Source organism: Ictidomys tridecemlineatus, chromosome 2 (assembly GCF_052094955.1).
Source record: "Ictidomys tridecemlineatus isolate mIctTri1 chromosome 2, mIctTri1.hap1, whole genome shotgun sequence".
Classification (NCBI taxonomy): domain Eukaryota; kingdom Metazoa; phylum Chordata; class Mammalia; order Rodentia; family Sciuridae; genus Ictidomys; species Ictidomys tridecemlineatus.
In genome coordinates, this window is record NC_135478.1 from 146,306,624 (window position 1) to 146,327,155 (window position 20,532).

The 20,532-nt window shown below is 43.2% G+C and overlaps 1 protein-coding gene across 2 annotated transcripts in view; it reads left to right on the forward strand.

Moving 5' to 3' along the window:
- Cpvl (carboxypeptidase vitellogenic like) overlaps positions 1 to 9,644 on the forward strand; it is a 107,030-nt gene extending 97,386 nt beyond the window's left edge. For both annotated transcript variants that reach the window (XM_078030699.1, XM_078030700.1), the window contains one exon: positions 9,180 to 9,644. In XM_078030699.1, the coding sequence (XP_077886825.1) occupies positions 9,180 to 9,287 (108 nt within the window). In that variant the 3' untranslated portion in view covers positions 9,288 to 9,644. The remainder of the gene's footprint in view (positions 1 to 9,179) is intronic.
- The last annotated feature ends 10,888 nt before the right edge of the window (positions 9,645 to 20,532 follow it).

Below are 20,532 nucleotides of genomic sequence, written 5' to 3' on the forward strand. Positions count from 1 at the left end.
ATTGTTTTGGAGCCTGTGCTGAGGCAGCACATCATGGCAGGAAGTACATGGTGAAGCAAAGCTGCTCACCTCATTGTAGCTGGGAAGCAGAAGGAAAGAGACAGGAAGGGTCTAGGGTCCCATTATCTCCTTGTAGGGCATGTCTTCCTTGACTAGGTCCAACCTTCCCAAAGTTTCACTACTCCCAATAGAACTACAGGCTGGCGACCAAGCTTTCAATACCTGGGTCTTTGGGGGAGGTTTCATATCCGAACTATAAACCCTGGGGTTTATCTTGAAAAGGAGGAACAGCACCAGAACATTTCAACTGTCTTTGGAGAGACAAAATTTCAGAACCAGTGGCCTGAAGGATTTGAACTGTTTGTCAGCTTCAGGTGTAAATACTCTCACCTTGACCATTTTCAAGCTAACACTTCGACACTAGTTTTTGTGGAGCCAAGCAGCAGTGTGTGCAATCGTCCTTTATGATCCTGCAAGAGAGAACTCCAGCACACCCCTGCCAGAACTTTCCTGCATGGCTGTTTGCAGGAAGTACAACTTCAGCAGGTTGGCTGGCTCTTGTTCCATGATACCCAAAGGCTCAGAGCCAGGAGCCAAGTCCTTGCAGCACCCCGGGCAGAGAGAATTGATTGCTGTAACCTCTGCCCTCTCCTCCCCCGCTCTCATTCTCTCCTCCAAAAGAAACTACAAGCGTAGATCCCAAAGCGAGATACTGGGGAAGGGTAAATAATGAACTGAATTGTGCTTTTTAATCCTCCTGTGGGTATCAAGTATAAAACCTGGACTCGGGATGACCAGATGAGGAAGGGAAGTCTCAATTACTTTTTAATTGCATCAAATCCTGTGTTATAAAGTGGGTTCCTAAAAGGGGAGAAAGAAAGGACAGCTTTCTGCTCTTGAGGCGAGACAAGTGAGGTCTTGCCTGCCTGACATTTCTGTGAGGGAGCAGAGGGCGTTTGGCACTGTGTGTGGTGACAGGGGGAGAAGGGTGAGGAAGAGAATGGGCTGGATCATGGTTGCTGGCAAGTCTCAAGGTAAAACTCTGTAGGTACAATTATGTCGAGACTATGGATGGAGATTCCATCTCATTCAAGCTGCTTGCCTACTTTAATTGGGACCTTTCCCGTGGGAAGGAAGGACTCACAATATGGAAATCAAAGAAACCTGGGAGATAAATGTTGCCCTTCCTGAAGAATGCATTATAATCATTTTTTCCTGAAAAAAAATACAGTAATGAATGTCATATTTATTACCATTTTAATGTCTGCTCTTACTCCACTAATTAAAGGAAAAAATGTTCTTTTGACCATAAAAACTCAGATAGTGGTGCAGGGACGATTGGTCTAATGCTTACTATTTGCCTCTATTAACTTATGGCTCAAAGTTTGTACATATTTGGGGGCTAAGCGCCATGTAATGCTTCATAGGCATTGTCTCTTTGAATCCTGAAAGAAAACTAAAGGTCGTTAGTCACCAACCAATCCAGATTATGCAGTTCTTTTTTTTTTTTTTTAACTCTTAGTACTGAAAATTTTGTATATCTAGAAACCCCTTTGTCCAGAGCAAATTGAGACGACTGGTCACCTTAAATCTTATCTGCATTTTACAAATGAGGAAAAATAGAAGCAGTGAAGTCACTATGGCAAAGTCCCAGAGATGGACTCAAACCAGATCTGCTTAATCCCGAGTCCATGCTCTGGAGCACCAGCCCAAATTTCTTCCTCCCACACAATAATATCATTTCATTGTCTTCAAATTTTCTCTGCTTCTGTTGAGTAGTCAACTTCTTTTCCCAGGACAGCTTATAAGATGCTGTCTTTGCTTTCAGCAATGTACCATTGTCGCGACCCCTTGCCCGCAAGGAAGACGCAACTCGGGAATCTTCTTTCAGCGGTTTATTCAGGCCCTTGATATTTCTTCTACTACTCCTCGGATGCCCCTCCCAGCCTTAATAAAGCATCTCAAGGCCCAATGCAAAGCTGCCACGTGGAACTTTCTCATAGGGTGCTGAAAAGCCATGCGCCAACTCTCCCAAATAAGAAGTTGTTTGTCACAAACCACAGCGGAGCCAGCGCCATCTTGTAATGGCGACCATAGTCTGCATAAGCGGCAGAAACGGCTCACCACATACCATTATGTGTTTAAATGCAGTAAGTTTTCCTTTTGTTTATCCTGTTTAGGATTCACTGAGCTTCCCGAACTGTGGCTGAATGACTTTTCGCAATTTTGGAAATTGCTCTGTCAGCATTTGTAAATGTTGCCACTACTTTTGCCCCATTCCTACCTTATTTTATTCTAGGACTTCAGGTCAATGTAAATGAGATGTTTTTTAGTTTCAAGTTTTTCCTTCTCTTTTCTGAATTTTTCATTGTTGTATTCTCCATGCTTCTGTCTGGATATTTTTGTCAGATCTAGAAAATATGAACTTCCAGTTCATGTATTTTTTCTTCTACTGTATCTGATCTACTGCAAAACTCTCTATGGAGTTCTTCACTTCAATTAGCAATGAATGACCTTTTGGTTCTAGAATTTCCATTTGGTTCTTTTTTATATTTTCTAATTCTCTGGTGAATTCTCTATTTCCCCCCTTATCTTCTTGAATGTTTTGTTCACAGTTATTTAAAAATCTATACCTGGTAACTCCAGTAGCTGAAGGGAAAAACTCTTTGATTTGATTATGTCTTTTGGCACATATACTAGATTTTATTGAATGCTGGACAAAGTGTCTGAAGAAAGGCCTTATCTCTTCCTAAAGAGAATTTAATTTCTTCTGGAAGGCAGTGAGAGGAGGGACAAATCACCTTCATTCAGGCAGGGCCTGAGAGGATCTTGAATGCTGGGTTTTAAAGTCTGTGAGGCTCACCTATTTCTGGTTCTCCATCACTGATAGGGTGTTGGCTCTCATGAACCTGAATGAAAGCTTGTGGGGTCTTCCCATGTCAGCTGGCCTTCCCGGGTCTGCAGGTCCAAATTTTCTTTTCGTTGGGGGTTTTCTTTGTTTTGGTTTTTTGGTCCCCCAAGTACCATAACGCTGCTGAAAGTTCTCCTTAGCATTTTATTCTTTAATCTGTCACTTGTTGCTTGGCTTCTGGGTCAGGAATCTTTGAAATCAGTGAATTTCTCAAAGGGAAGGCAGCACTAGATGTAAGGCTCACTTCTCTGCAATTCTCTCCGTGATTTTGGCCTCTCAAATCTTGGTTGCTCTCTAAAAAGCATTCTTTTCTTTTTAATTCAGCTTCTGTTGTTTTTCAGTAATGTGAGGTTAGTTTGGTACAGGCTACTATCCAGAAGTAGAAATCCTGAATTATAATACTGTTGCAACTGGTAATAAGATGGTACATACAGGAAGCCCTTTTGGACTGAATCAAGAAGCACCGAAGGTCTCTCTGGGCTACACCAGGAAAGCATACCACAGGGACGGCAGCACTTGGGCCTCCTGAAGCACCTAGAAGCCTCTTTCTGCCTGCTATTTGATAATCACCAGCTAGGCTACAAGTGCATGGTGGGAAAGCCCCAGGATAGTTGTCCCTGTGCATTGCTGGAGCAATTCTGCCTTGGTCTCCAATTTGTTTTTGCCTCGTTCTTTGTTAACAGATGTCTGCTAACAAGCTTTGGCTAGTTTTTGATTCTCATTTCCAATTACCCTTTCTTTTAAAATATATTTTATCTCAGTGCATATCCATTTATTTCTACTATCAATTAGTAATACTAAAAGCTGAAAGCTAAAAAGCAAGTTTAAATAAATGCAGCGTGGAATGAAAACAGAAAAAGAGTTTTAGGATAAATCAGAAAGTGCGAGTATCAAGATTCTCTTGAGCTTACACATCATTCCATAGTGGAAATCAGGAATCATAAACCTATATATTGTACCTCCCGAACTTGTACCTCCCATGGCTGTCTTTCTTCTGCTCTGATTAATAGCACACTCTTTGCAAATCTACTCATGTCAGAAGCCTGAGATGGAAAGGTAGCAGAGGGTTCTCATTAAATCTATATTTCTGATTGATCTCTAATTTTATTAGTTCTACCACAGCTGCTTATCCCTCTGTCAGGAGCCTACATCACCTCTCTCTGTTCTTTTTTGTTGTTCTTTTTAGATATACATGTTACTAAAGTCTATTTTGACATATATACCTGGAGTATAGCTTCCCATTCTTGTGGTTGTATGTGATGTGTAGTAACACTGGTCGTGTATTCATATATAAACATAGGAAAGTCATGTCTGATTCATTCTACTGTCTTTCCTATTCCTGTCCCCTGTCCCTTCCTTTCATTCCCTTTGTCTAATCCAATGAACTTCTATTCTTCCACCAACCCCACCACCCCCTGTGGGCGTGCCCTTATGGTGTGTCAGCATCCACATATCAGAGAGAACATTCAGCCTTTGGTTTGGGGGGATTGGCTTATTTCACTTAGCATGACAGCCTCCAGATCCATCCATTTACCGGCAAATGCCATAATCTCATTCTTCTTTATGGCTGATACTCCATTGTGTATAAGTACCACATTTTCTTTATCCAGCCATCTGTTGAAGGGCACCTAGGTTGGTTCCATAGCTTAGCTATAATGAATTGAGCTGCTGTCAACACTGATGTGGTGGAGTCTCCCTGTTCTGGTGGTCTCAGTCTTGCCCCAGTATCACTCCCTTCTAAATCAGCCTCCTCATTACATATTAAGTAACTTCTGTAATGCATATCTGAGGTTAGCACTACTCAAAACCCTCTCGGATCCAGAAGAGAAAGATTTACCCAGACAGAAAGCAGATCAGTGGTTGTGGGAGTTGGGAGACAGGATATTGCTAACAGGGAAGGTTTTCTTTGGGTTGATGAAAACATTTTGTAACTGGTTAGGGGTGATGTTGCAAACATTGTGAATGTACTAAATGCTACCGGATTGTGCACTTTAATATAGTTAAAAATGTTATGCTAAGTGTATTTTTTATCACACACACACACACACAGCCTGTAGGGATCAGCTCTCTCCTCTCCTTGGTTGTCAAAAAGGTGTCCTTGGTCCCCCTGTGTCTGAGGGTTCAGCTCCTTCTCTTTTCCCTCCACTCCTTCAAGAACACAGACACTCACAGTCTGCTGCTGGTGCATGCAGTATCCTGCCCTCTGAGTTTGCACTGGGTTCCTCATCTCTGCGGGGCATCCTTCCATCCCTACCCCACCTATCCAAGGACCTTCTCTTCCAAGTCTCCCTTCCAGGGCCCCCTGACAAGTCTGCATCAGCAAGGACAATGTGAACTTCGAATCCTCCATCTTGAAAGGCACATCTGGGAAGCCTTTACACCAGGCCTGCACCTCTGGATCCTGGGGGAATTAGCGATCGTTTTCTAAAAAATGAAACGGCTTGAAGGTTTATGTGTTTGCATAACCTTTTTTTTTTTTTTTTTTTTGATTCATGACACATTTGTGACCCCCAGAAACATCTGGAACTCATGAGTTTAGCAGCACCCACATTGCATAGTTTCTGGTGACGAGAGGATTTCCATCCAGAAAGCCTTGAGATGAGTCTTGTCACAATTAAATTTCGCAATCTCGACCCTGCCACGTTTGTCACACACCTCCCAAAGCTGCCGAGTGCTTTGTGTCCTTGGTTTGGGAGTGGTGAGGCTTGGAAATACACAACCAAGTGGGTTATGGTTCCTCACTCAGAAATTTATTTTTTCGAGGCTAATGTTGGTAAAATGCTGTTTGGGTCTCAGCTTGGGAACGTGCGTGCTTGGGAATTGGAGGCGGTGAACAGCCTTTCTTTCTAAAGGAGCTTCACTTTCTGACCTGATGAGGCCATTTCCCGTGTCACTGGGTCCTTGCAGATGGCAGATGGCAGTCAGAGCTAGTGCAGGCAAGCCACTGGGAAAACACGATGACCCCACCCTCCTTCAGCTAGCCTTCTCCACCCGATTATCACAGACGTCACAGACACGTCCAGGGAGGTGTGAATCGAGACAGGAGTGGACGCCCAGGCAGAATGAATGAACTAAGGGGACCGCATGAGGAGGCTTGATAACGTTCAGCTTATCTCCTCCCTTGGTGGGATCAGCGAGTCCCCTCTCACCACAGAACAGGAACAGTTCTCTGGGGTTTCTCTTCAGCTAGTCTTAAGGCCAGCCGCATCAGCATTGCTTCAGAATTGTTGGAATGCAGTTCTTAGCCCCCTCTCTGAACTTCGGAATTGGAGAGCCTATGTATTTTTATATAGGTTTAAGTGTGAGTCTGTTATTTAAAATAACAGCTTGAAGTTAAGTTTACTGAGACGAATATATGGAACACTGAATATCAATGTGGATATTTTGATCCTGGATTTTTAGCATGAATTATTGTTGGAAGCCTAATACCAGTAACTAATATATGCTTAAGACCAAGGCCAGGCACTATACTAAGAATTTCATGGACATTATTCCATTATATGCTTACACAACTCACAATGACTCTGAGAATTAATACGTCTTTTCCCAATTGTACAAAGAAATGGAGGCTCCGACAGGTTAAGTTACTCGCCCAAGGTCACACAGCTTGCTGTACCCTCTTGTCGTGCTCCTGCACTCTGACTTCTGAGCCCTGGCTATAAAGCACTGTGTTATCCCTCATTAGCCATAGCTCTGATTTTGGAGGCAGGATGACCTTTAGTTCTTGAGTACTTGGTTTATTGCTGTTCCAGACCATTGCTGCCAAACTCATTTCTAGTTGAAGCAGCTGTATTTTGTCACACAAATGACTCATTAAGTATCCTCAGCGAAGCTGAAACTGCACAGAAATCCCTCATCAGTTCCTCCTCTGGCTGAAAGCTTGGATGAGAATCTGCAGAAAGAAAATTCTAACCTAGGGTTGTGGGGAAGCAAAGGTTTCACTCTAGAGTTACCTGAGGGTCTCTTGTCACAAGTATGTTTACTTTTGGTCTGTGACAAAACATGGCACATCTTAGTTCTCCAGATGCAAACATGGACACAAATGGTGGATGAATCCATGGTCCTTGCAGTAGGGTATCAATGACCACGGGGCTAGTGAGCATATGGCAGAAGTGTCCCTTTGTAGAAGCAGGGACCAGCCCTTCCCACAGCTGAAAGTGATATCTGCCTCCATTAGAGGGCTATTAGGAAATGGGCACTGAACTTCTGTGACTAAGCTGCAGGGTTCAGTTCGAACATGAAGAATCATTGTGCAGGTACTGTGATCCGACTTAAAGCAATGGTATTTGTATCAAATGTCAGGGTTGTAGCTAGTTATCTTACAAGTACGTGACTCTGACAAACCATCTCAAAAGCCCCAAACAGCCACACCACCTCCACGCTTCTGTAAATTGCAGGTGCTACCTGCAATTATATATGGATAACTGTGAGCAGCAGGGCAAGATTTTTTTTCTTATAACGTTGATCCCAACTTACCTCTTAGCAAGATTGTGAGAAGATAAGTGTTGAGAGTTGGAGATATTTTCATATAATAAATATACTATTTTTTTTCTGCCTCAGATCCCTTATATTGATGCATGTAAAAGAACCCAGACTCTTGGGAAGGGCCTTGTGAAGGTGGTCTTTACATGCTGATTATAATTTGACAACTATAAGTTTCTGCAGTGATCCCTTATTGCCTAGTGATCCCTTATTCCCTTGACCCACTAGGGACTTCTCTCCATTGCCCACATGTGACAGAGCACTCAGGCCATACTGATCTCTCCCAGAAGTGGCCTCCAAACACTCAGTGTCAGTCTTTCTGGAGGCTTCCTGTTGCCCTCTGCTTGAGATATTTACCCACACTGGATGCCCAATGAGTGCAGAGACCAACAAGACTCTTTCTGTCTACATAGAGCCCAGTTCAAGGGCTCACATCCACTTGAACTCACCTCAACTAGAAATGCTAGCAGAATGCTTCATACAGCCTGGTGAGGGCTTGGGCGACACAGGTGCACACACTGGTCCAACGGATGAGTCTATTGTAGAAAATAGACAACTATTTTCCTAAACGAGAATGTCCTACACTTAGGACAGCACATTCATCACACCTTGACTTTATGCAAAAGAAGAAAATGTATAAACACACTGAGCTCCAGTTAAGGATGTGATGCTGAAATCTTCGGGGGGTTACTTTGAAATGTGTCAAAAGATTAGGTGGATAAATGGATGCATAGTGGGATGGATGGAGGCACCCATATGTGAAACAAAATGAATAGTATTGCTGGGTGTGAACACCTGTAATCTCAGTGGCTCAGGAGGCTGAGGCAGGAGGATCCCAAGTTCAAAGCCCCCCTCAGCAACTTAGTGAGGCCCTAAGCAACTCAGTGAGATCCTGTCTCAAAATAAAATATAAAAAAATGGCTAGGGATATGGCTCAGTGGTTAAGTGCCCCTGGGTTCAATCCCTGGTATCAAACAAAAACAAAAACACATTAATAGTAATGAGGGAATCTAAGTAGTGGGTATATGGAATTTTATTTTCAAATTTGCTGTATATTTGAAATTTTTCTAGTATGATATTGTGGGAAAATAATGTTCTAACTGCTGCTAAAAAAGAAAAAAAATGACTTTTTTTCAGGTGTCAAGGATTTCTTGTTACTTTTTAAAGAGAATCCAAATACACTCTTTATGATTGATAAGAAGCTAGAAAGAAAGGTGCCACTCAATGTGAGGGCCAGTGGGGCTGGCTATCTGGAGGGTGGCATTGGGCAGGCATTGTACCCCGTTGCAGGCTGACCTGGCCTGGGGTGGAACTCCCCACCTCCAAGGCCCCAAACGGTGAGACTTACAGCAAAGTACCTCCAAATGAGGGGACCTGGGGGCAGGCACATCACTCCCAAGAGGAAGAAGAGAGGTAATCCTCAAATCTTATACAGATGAAAGATGAACACAATTTCATACAAATCAAATAATTACACAATTTTAAAAAAATTCCTACCTTTAAGTTAACCTATTATTATTAAAACTATCAGAAATAAGATGATCACCATATCCAAAAACTCAGATTGGTGGAATATGTTCTCACATTTGTATTTCTTTTTGGGGTGCTGGGAATTGAACCCAGGGTCTTGCCAGTACAAGGCAAGTGCTGTACCACTGAGCCACATCCCAGCCCTCTTCTGGATTTTATAGAGACTTTAAACCCTCTGATCCAAATTAAAAACTTTTCATTTACTTAGAATATCTGCTTCTTTAAATTTCAAGTTTTCTTGTCTTTCTTCTTGAAGGTAATTGTTCGAGGTGGAGGACACATTTTACCCTTGGATCAGCCTCTGAGATCTTTTGACATGATCAATCGATTCATCTTTGGAAAAGGGTGGAATCCTTATGATTGACAGACAACTATTCTCCTAAACAAGAATGTCAGGAGCTTTAATCCGTGAAAAGAAAATTCTTAAAAACTGAAAATGTCTTATAAATAAGAAAATTATATTTTTATATCTGCAAAATGTTTCTCATCAATAAAAATTAATGATCCTTGAAACAAGCAAGTTTCTGAATTGCGGGGAGATGGTTTATCACGAAGGAAGTGAGCAAGAGGAAGGATCACATGACTTAACTTAGAGGATGGAGGGAAAGGATTCTGACATTGATCCTGACAGCAGGGGATGATGAGCTTCCCGGATCACAAGTAGGAATTTCTACTCCCTTTAAGAGTAAGTGAAAAGTGCAATAAAGAAATCAAGTTGTAATGCCTTGTTTTTTAAATAACAGAAGTTTTTCATATGATGCATCTGAAGGTGTTTGGTAAATATTATTGGATAAGAAGAGCCGATGATCACCCTCTAGGAAAGGATGAAGTTATAACAATTGTGATGAGATTTTTGGATATCTAGTCTTTGAGGAAAGTCAGCTTTGATTTATTTGAAATAGAAACCTTATATATAAAAAGAATGATGGAAAAGGAGTGATAGACCAGTTCATGATATCATGATATGCAGGGAATCTTATACAGAGAGCATACTTAATCAGATTAATTAGACTTTTCTTCTTCCCTCCCTCCCTTCCTTCCTTCTTTCTTGGTGGTTTGTTTGAGGGGATACATATTTACCAGGCAGCCTATAGGCCACATAAGATGATTCATTTTTAATTTGATTTATAAATTCTCTTAATTCTTTTACCAAAGAGCAACTTAATTTTTCTTCTTCCTTCCTTCCTTCCTTCCTTCCTTCCTTCCTTCCTTCCTTCCTTCCTTTCTTTCTTTCTCTTTCTTTCTTTCTTTCTTTTTTTCTTTCTTTCTTTTTCTTTCTTTCTTTCTTTTGAATCCAGGAGCACTTAACCACTAACTCACATCTCTGGCCCTATTTTGTATTTTATTTAGAGAGAGGATCTTGCTGAGTTAGTTAAGCCCTCACTAAATTGCTGGCCTTGAACTTGCAATCCTCCTGCCTCAGCCTCCCAAGCTTCTGGGATTACAGGCATGCACCACCATGCCCCGAAGAGAAACTGAATTTTATCAATGTTGGAATTGAAATTTGAGATAGACTGACTTTAAAATATGTAGATATATACATGCATTAGTAATTTCCCAACTACACTCACATCTCAGAACATTGCTCCTATTTATGCATTATGGAGACATCTCTTTGAAATTCTACAGCATGTTTGGCTTTACAATATCACATCCCACCTATGAATTAGCTCACTGGATAATTAAATTTAAAATATGGATGCCTGTTCTGGCTGCAAATGTTGAGTTTGTTCTTTTAATTTTGCATCTTGTGCCTGATTTCACTCAGGTTTGTGATCTTCCCCTCCCTGACCTTTTTCCTTTTTCTTTTCTTTCTTTCTATCTTTCTTTCTTTCTTTTTTTTTTTAAGAGACATTGTTCATAATGTCCATGTGTTAGGTATCCTCAAATCAAACCTTCTGGTCAAAGCAGATTGCAATTATTGGAGAGGATAAGCTGGAGCATGGAGGTACAACCTCTTTTTATGAGCAGGCTAAATGGGATGCATTGGTTCCATAAATACATAGTGGAAAGGGCCCAGACCTTGGCTGGAGACCAGGGATTTTTGTCCCAATGGGCCACATACCCCTGGGTGGTTGGGATAAGTCACTTCTCCATACTACTAGTATCAAAAACAGGTGGCCAGAGGAGCAGATCTCAGAGGTTCCTTCCAGTTCAGGAAGCACTGGAGTCTTACATTTCTCACCAGGCACTAGAGATGGCTGATCCTCATTATTCACTGATTCTGTATTTGCGAACATCGTGGCCTACTTGCTAAAAATTTATTTGTAACCCACAAATCAATCGTGGCAAAAAATATGAGTTGTCCACCACATACATTCCCAGCTGAGATTAAACAAAGATTAAGCAAAGGCGATGCTCTGCTCCCCCGACCCAAAGCTTGGGTACTGGGAATTGAACCCAGGGTGTTTTGTTTGGAGACAGGGTCTTGCTAAATGGCTGAGGGTCTAAGTGGCTGAGGCTAGCCTAGAACTTTTGATCCCTCTGTCTCAGCCTCCTGAGAGTTGCTGGGATTACAGGAAGGTGTCTCCACGTCCAGCCACTTCACCTTCTTTTTTCAGCTTTCCTAACTGTAAACAAGGGTCCTTTCCAGGTCTGTTTAGTGCCATGCTTTTTGCTTATTTGTTTGTGCTTTTCTTTTTGTAGTTTTTTTAACTTGTTGATAGACATTTATTTTATTTATTTATTTTTATGTGGTGCTGAGGATCAAAACCAGGACCTCACACATGTTAAGCAAGCGCTCTACCACTGAGCCACACCTCAGCCCTGTGTGTGCTTTTCATTACTGATTTTGTCATCTACAGTGGCCCAGGCGTAGTGCTCAGGTACTGTCTAGTGTCCCTAAACACAAGAAGACTGATGAGCCTGACAGAGAAAATGCGAGTTGGATAAGATTTGTTCGGGCATGGGTTGTGCTGTTGGCCCAGAGTTCAGTGTTAATGAATCAATGATATGTATCAAATCAGGTGATTAAAAAACACACATCAAGCACGATTAGGTATTGATTGACAGAAATGCTGTGACCAGAGGCTGGAAGGAACTTAATCCTCTATTTCCCCAAGGGGCAATGATTCAGAGTTTGCTAATTCAGTGTTTGCAGAGATGTCAGAGAATATCACTACCATGAACAAAGAGAATCAGTTGTATTTTCAAAGCTTTTAACACAGCAACTGGCACAAAACAATAGCTCAATAAATGGAAACAACTGAAATGTTCAGTTTTATCATCTCCCTGCCCCAGGTACTGAAATAGGGGGGAGTGTTGCTAGGCTATCTAGAAGCAGCCTTCCCCCATTACCTGAGGGTAGAGGTACCTGGAAACTGAATCTAGAGGTTTTATTTTAAAAGAACAGAAGGAATACCAGGCATTGTAGTGCAGGCCTATAATCCCAGTGGTTGCAGAGCCTGAGGCAGGAGGATCTTGAGTTCAAAGCCAGCCTCAGCAAAAGCAAGGTGCTAAGCAACTCAGTGAGACCCTGTCTCTAAATAAAATACAAAATAGGGCTGGGGATGTGGCTCAGTGGTCGAGTGTCCCTGAGTTGGTCCCAGTACCCCCCAAAAAACAAACAAAAAAAAAAAAAAAAAAAAAACAGAGGGAAGGAGAGTTCTAAGACTGAAGAAAAGCAAAGTTTCTTAATTGAACTGGAGAAAGTCTTTTGTGTAAGGAACCTCCCATGGATTACATATTCTCCATGGTCTGTCCAAGACAATCCACTGGTGTCCAAGGAGAAAATTCTAATATGTCTGTCAATGTTTATTTCATTTCAAAATGAGAGCACAGTTAAGCTTTATTAATATTTAGTATTGGATGCTCACCATGCTCTCCCCTGGCCTAGATGCGAGACAGTCCAGTGTTCCATGTAACTAACATAAATGTAAATAGATTATATGGGTAAAGGGGGATGTTGTATGGAAGAGAGGTCCAACCGAAGCATCTCTCATGGTCTGGGTCCAGCATGTTGTCAAGAATTGTGATTTAGATTCACATAAAGGTTCCTTTTTTTTTTTTTCCAGGTTTGAGGGATTGAACTCAGGGACACTCAACCACTGAGCCACATCCCCAGCCCTACTTTGTATTTTATTTAGAGACAGGGTCTCACTGAGTTGCTTAGTACCTCACTTTTGCTGAGTCTGGCTTTGAACTCAAGATCCTCCTGCCTCAGCCTCCAGAGCTGCTGGGATGACAGGTACACACCACTGTGCCCAGTTCACATATGTTTTTATCACTATGGTTGACTCATTAAAACCAACCCTTCCACTAGCAGGGCCTTTGGAACACTGTGCACTTTGGTGGGGAATGGGCACGCGGGCCTTTTGTACCACCCTGGTTGTCACATGTTGGTACACCACAGGGTGCTGTGGGCCTGAGGAGAACCATGCCTTCCTTCTTGGACGAATACAAGCCTTACAGACTTGCTGTGATCTCCTGTCATGGCAAGGGAGTACTGTGAGTGTGTCACCTAACAGGTATATTTAAAATAGCAAACACATAATCTGCCCTTTCAAGGCAGAAGTGGGACTTTCACAATTAGTGAGAAAGGTAAAGGTTAAAAAAAAAAAATTGAAACAATGGCAAGAGCATTTTGAGAACAGATGTTTGTAAGTGTTCCCGTCTTTCTGGATGCACATTGCAAAAACAAAAACAAGCCTTAAAAGCCAACAAAAGTCTTTGCATAAGAGACAAATGAAGCTAAGAAATGATTTGGGGGAGTGGGTTCAACGCAGACCATCTACCCTGGCATTTCTTCCACTGGACCCTACACAGCTCAGCCAAGTGTCTTCTTCATCTCTGATGGACTCTGAAACCAAGCTTTAATGTAAACTGAACACATAATGGATGTTTAATTGCTATATTACCAAAGAATAACCCAGGATTTTCCAAAATTAGCAAAGCATATTCAACACACTGGTTCTATTAGAAAGCAAAAATATTTTGCATCATTAAAAAATCTAATGAAATTTTTTAAAGTTTGGTATTTTAAGTTTCATCTGCATCCTTTTATAGCTTCCACTGTAAAATTTTATAATGTATATGTTATTTGTATAATAGTGGACTGATCATGCTTTATAAATAATTACCCATATTTTATCCAATGCCTTCAGCGTTTTCTTTTTGTTTGTTTGTTTATTTGCATTGCTGGACAAGCACGCTGCCCTGCCGATGAATTACAGCCCCAGGGCCTGCCCCTCTTTCTCTCTCTCTCTCTCTCTCTCTCTCTCTCTCTCTCTCTCTCTCGGGATTGGGGGATTGAACCCAGGGGCACTTTACCACTGAGCTACATTCCCAACCCATTTTTAAATTTTGACAAAATGTCTCTAAGTTGCTGAGGCTGGTCTCACATATGATCCTCCTTCCTCAGCCTGCCTCAAGCAGCTGGGATTCCAGGCTTGCACCACAGCATCAAGCTAGCAATCTCTTAATGATAGGTTTGACAGCAAGAAGTTTGCAAATCACTGTTTGGGAGAACAGGAAAAGTCTAATTCAAAAGTAGTCTTAAAATTTATAACAATTTCATTAATTTCTTTTTTAAAAAAAGCATCTAGCAGAGGAGGGAGAGACAGAGTGAGAGAGGAAGGAAAGAGGGTGGCTTGTATCATCTGCTTTATTTTGAACGTTGTGCCCAAATCTTGAAAGTTTAGAAGCTATATCCCTTCTGCCCAAGAGGAGCTAATACATATTTGAATTGTGATTCTCTGCTAAGTACTATCATTTAATTACTCATTCATGGATGTTCCCAAATTATCCTTTCTTGACACCAGAAACATGACAGGTATATCCAGAAACCAGGGTCTGAGCTCTAGTAACAAGTTGTTTGACTTAAATCCTAATTTACGGAAGGTCTTGCGTCCCTTCTTTCTTTCTGTGAATAACCAGACCTCTACTCTTCCAGCTGATGATACATGGGTGGTGGCTGTGTCAGTCTTATGCCATTTATGCCCCTGATCCTACCCTCAGAGACATTTTGCTCTTCATGCTGGTCCCTTGAGAGAACCACCTGTGGTCAACAAGTCCCTTCTACAGAGGCCTTGTCACTGAGGCTCGTTCAACTCCACCGTCACGTGGGGAGATTGTGCCCTGGATGACATACAGCTACCTGCACAGATGTGTTTACTTTTTCTTGCATATTGTAATGGTTCTTGCTATTAAAATTCTGAAGACTTGAAAAACATTCAGAAAACAAATCTGAAAGCAATTAATTTTGTTGCCCCTAAGACACCGAGCCCAGGAATTAAAAGCAGACTGTTGTGATTTATATCTGCTCGAACCCAAGGAAAGACATCTGTTCGATCATTTTAAAGGGATTTCTGGCAGCCTCAGGAGTGTGACGCGGGGTTGGGTGCATTCCCTCGGGCTCTGTGGGTCTGAGGAGGAAGCCAGGACTGTGGTTGTGCTTAAAGGAATTTCACAGGAAACTTCCTTGTGTCTAGCCTGATCTTTCGAGCAAATATTAATCTTTTTCTTAAATCTTTAATTTTCAAACTGCAAAAGTATGAACTTTCTACTACAAAACAATAAAAACTCCCCCTCACCAACCAACCCCACACCACACCTAGTGGTGACCGCTGATAACAACACATCCCAGGACCACCATGATGGCACCCCAACAACAAGAGACAATGACCACCATTAAAAAAAAAAAAAGGCAGGTTTTGTTTCCAGGAGAAATAGGGGGCCTGGCTGCCAGGCAGCCAAAAGGCAAAAAGTATCCACCCCATGCAGATGTCAAAGTTCAGCAGAAAGATGAAGGCCAGTCTCTTCAACTGAATATGCAGCAAGATGCTCACTGGCAATTTTCCCAACGACCATTTACAATCAAAACTCTTCTAATAATTTCTGATTATATTTTAATTTTCATAGGTGAATCAAAGCCTGACAAAGAACGGGGTGCAGGGGTGTACACCTGTAATCCCAGTGGCTGGGGAGGCTGAGGCAGGAGGATCTTGAGTTCAAAGCCATCCTCAGCAAAAGTGAAGTGCTAAACATTTACTCAGTGAGCCCCTGTCTCTAAATAAACTACAAAATAGGGCTGGGGATGAGGCTCAGTGGTTGAGTGACCCTGAGTTCAATCCCTGGTACCCACCTCCCCCAAAAAAAGCATGACAAGGAAATGTCTGTGAAGGCTGAAGGAGAAGAAGGATGCTGTATATAGAGAATAGGAAACCCAAGATACCTGTGTTTGTCAGTCTATGAACAGAAATTCCCTGGGACCTCTGGTTCCATTGTGCTTGCCTTCTCCCATCACCATGTGCCATAATAAACTTTCTGGGTGGTAAAGACACAGGGAAATCTGACCTGTGCCCCTAACCCTGAATGGAGTGGAGAGGGCTGTGTGGGGATGGAGTGACCCACAGCATCACAAACTGTAACCCAGCCCACTGTGTGCATTAGCAGAAAAAGTCCCCAAAGTGCTCTGGGAGCAGAGAGTAAGGTGTGACTGCTCCACATTGGGAGCAGGGGGTATGCTGAAGGCTTTTCAGGGCAAAAGACTGATTCTGGCCAAGCCCAGCAAAGCACGAGTGTGCCACGGATGGTGAGGCTCTGAGCACCCCTGCCTCTGCCTTCTCTTTTCTCATTTTTATCTTTCCATCTTTAATAGTGCAGTTATTTTTTGCAAAATCCAAATTCACACACACCTGCCCTAACTTCTGCAATGGAGAGAGTTGATGGACTGACTCTCAGGTTGATTGGAATAGACTCCCAATGGCCACACTTCAGTTCTGCCATCTTGTCTCTGCAGAGTCAGGGAAAGATCTAGAAGGCTTCCTGTAAGTCCATCCATGGAGTGGCCTTGGTGGCATGTGAAATGGCATTTCTTTATTAAAATCCTCACATGCTGGATAGGCGCCTGGTGGGATAGGCTGTCCTTTACCAAGGTCCCTTCTCCCCTGGGAAAAGGAATGTTCTTTAAGGAGGACTTTTTGAAATGGTTCCATAGTGTGACTCACTGGAGGGAAATGCCAGAGGCTTTGGGGTGAAAATAAACAAAAGTAAAAATAATAATGTAGCTTCTATCAAAAACGGCTTGAGTGATGTTGTACTGCAATATTGAAGAGGATCTTGGACAGCATGGAGCGAGGAGTGGAGAGGGACTTTGTTTACTCAAGTGGGGCAGTTGGTTCTGAGTGAAATTTCAGCAGAATGCATTTCCCTTGGTAGGGCTGTGGGGAGCAGGGGTAATGGGATATCAAATATGTCACTGCTCCCCAGACGGGCTCCTCTGTCCCAGAGGAGAAACCTTCATGTTTGTCAGGCTGAAGCCTCTGAATAGGTCCCCGAGTGTTCTAATTTCTTATGTAATGAGAAATATAATTCTCTTTTGGCCCCAGAAGTAAACCAAGCTCTAGGGAGCCTCCATGCTCAGAAGCCTCCCTTGCTGCATGGTCGGAGAGAAAGAAGAAGGAGCCCAGTGGGCCTGCGATTCTGAAGCCCAGTCCAAATTTTTCCATTATTTCCAGTTCTTCATTGGGTTTTTCTTTTTCTCTGTTTGGGCTGCGGTAAAGGAAAAGAGGAGGCCGTCCTATATTCAATTTAGAAGCAATACTAGGAAGAGAAAAAGCATCCAGTAATCTGTTATTAGGACACGTCTGCCTACGAAAACCAGAACCAGGTGGTTTAAAACGACAAGCGTCAACACTCTCGTGGAGGAGTCATTTAGAAAGGAAATGCCGGAAGGTCAAGTATGCAGAGAGACGTGCCTTATTCTCTCTTGTAAGTCCTTCTTGGTCCCTGCAAGCAAATCACCCCATTACCAACAGCAGACAGCATAGAATGAAAGTAAAAGATTGGAATCAAGGGGGACAAAAAACAAAAGAAGGTGAATGGAACGGGGTCCTTAAAACACTGGGCTGGTGCTCAGCACTCTCCACAGAGAATGCCCGTGAGTCTGGGGTTGTCTGTTTCTCCCCAGCAAGTCCAGCAGCTGCCTCAAAAGCCTCAAGTGCAGCTGGGTATGATGGTGCAAGCCTGTGATTCCAGTGGCTTGGGAGACTGAGGCAGGAGGATCGTGAGTTCAAAGCCAGCCTCAGACTTAGTGAGGCCCTGTCTCAAAATAAAATATGAAAAAGGGCTGGGGATGTGGCTCAGTGGTTAAGTGTCCCTGGGTTCAATCTCTGGTACCAAAATCAATCAATCAATCAATCAATCCTCAAGTGATTCTGTCTCTGTGATGTGCTGTACCTCTCCCACCCAAAGCCACCAAGTAGAGCAAAAAAAAAAAAAAAAAAAAAAAAAAAAAAAAAAAAAACTTCGTTTGGAGTGGGGTAAAAATAATGATGAGCAGAAATTCAGCACCAAGAAACATGTCACGGAGAAGGAAATGGTGGCATTGAAGAGCTGCTTCCATGTGTGCCCTGCGGAGGGATTCCGGCCTCATGATACATTTCCAAACAATACATTCCTAATGAGTGGCATAGCAATAAGTAAGGGAGAATTTTCTAGTCAAAATCAGAGTATAAAACTTAATATATGCCTCAAACTAGATATTTGACTCGAAGGCTATTTCTTCTTATATCTGCCTGGACAGATTTCCGAATGCCACCATTAAAGGACGCCGTATTTATTGGAGAGAACCTGAGGTGGCGGGACTCTTCTCTCTTGCTCCTCGCCTGTTGCCACTTTTTGTGGCCAGCCATGCAGCTGTTTCAAATGATGCTCACTCTCAAGCTCCAAGGAGGCCCCAGCATAGCTCCCTTCTCTCTCAATGAGTGGGCTTGTCCCTACCTGATGGAGAAGCCCAAAACAAGCCACATAAGCTTTCCTTGCTGCAGTGTCATGACCCACACTCTCTCCTGATCCCCACCTCTCTTCTGAGCTCCCTGCCCACCACTCCAATTGCCCTGATGAAAACTCAGATTCAACAAGATGAGACCAACCAGCAGTTTCCCTTAGTTTTCCGGGGTCTGCTGAGTATGCTCCTGTTCTCCCAATCCACCTTTCTCCTGCCTTTCTCTTACCCCCAACCAGGGACAAAGTCTGTCTATTCCACCTCAGCAATCGCTTCTGCACCTCTGTTCTCTTCCCTCTAGATTCTAGGCCGCTGTCTACGGAAAGGTCTGCCTGCTCCTGGCCTTGCCCTGGCTGCACCTCTATGCCATCCTAGACAGAGCTGCTGTTTCATTTCCTAATGCGCAACTTGGCTCTGCTCCGTCCAGTCAACGACTGCCAAGTACTAACAGATGACATCAAAACCCTCTGGCTTTGAAGGCCCACCACAAACTGGCTCCAGCTGACCTTTTTTGGTTTCTTTTCCCACTGCTCAAATCTATCCAATCAGATGAGATTTACCTGCACCCACCCACACCCCACCTCTGTTTCCTCTGTTCAGACCTCTATGTATTCACCACCTGTTGTCAAACGACACCCATCCAGCCTCACAGCCCAGGTAACAGTATAAGACACCATTAGGCCTTCCACCTCCCTTGGTTCCTCTACCCACTCCCTCCTGCTCAATAATGTCACTTTCTTCTGTGCATCATCTGTCTCCCTCCTGGAACACACATTTCTGCCTTCCATCAGCGTTGTTTGAAGTTTTCCTTTGTCTTTCCTCATTCCAGCAGGTAGCCAGCCCACTCCAGGACTCAAGAGTCCCAGCTTCAGGGAGGTGAGTGGCAGGAAGAGAAGCAGAAGGATTCTGAGAGCGTTTCTGGCTTTTGTTTTCCAAAAGGCCGAGGCCCAAAGGGAGGATAAGTTTTGAGGAAGCAGAACGACTTGGAAAAACAGGCACAAAAGGCCAGACTTAAAGGTAACTCTCCCAGCAGAGCAAGTTCGGTGGGTTCTGCTTCCTGGCGGGGGCCACCATGAGGCTGTAGCCCAGACAGGCAGAGCTTCCAGGTGGAAGACCTGGGGAGCCAAGGCTCCAAGCACCGAGGTTTTCAGCCTTCCTAGAAGCAGCAGAAGGCCACCTACATGAGGGACCATGGGGACAGTTATGGTGTAGTAGCCTCATTAGCAGACGACCCTCCCTGAAGCCCTTGTGACTGCCTAGGACTCCCTGATCCTGAAACATACCTGGGTGGGCTGGAGGGGTGGAGGAACCGAGATGAAATTTCCCACTTGCCCAAGTGTGTTAGTCAGCTTTTCATCACTGGAACCAAAATATCTGAAAGGAACAACTTAGAGGAGGAAAGATTTATTTTGGCTCATGGTTTCAGAGGATTCAATCCATTCTTGGCCAGCTCCATTGCTCTGGGCCTGAGGTGAGGCAGAACATCAAGGCAGAACAACATAGTGGATGTGGGGAGAGAGACAGAGAGGAGGTGAGGAGGAAGGGGCTGGGGAGATAAACCCTTCAGGGTCACACCTCCAGTGACATACTTCTTCCAACTAGGTTCTACCTCCAATGATCCATCCAGCTATCAATGGATTAATCCATGAAATGGATTAATGAGATCAGAACCCTCATGTCCCAAGCTTTCCTAAAAGGCCTGCCTCTAAACCTTGCTGTATTGGGGACCATGCTTTAATACATAGGGACAGTATTAAAGGGACAGTCCAGCTCCAAACTATAACACCTAAAACAGTGACTTTATGGCATTTGCCAGTCAGTGGATGGACCTGGAGACCATCATGCTAAGTGAAATAGGCCCATCCACCAAAAACCAAAAGTCAAA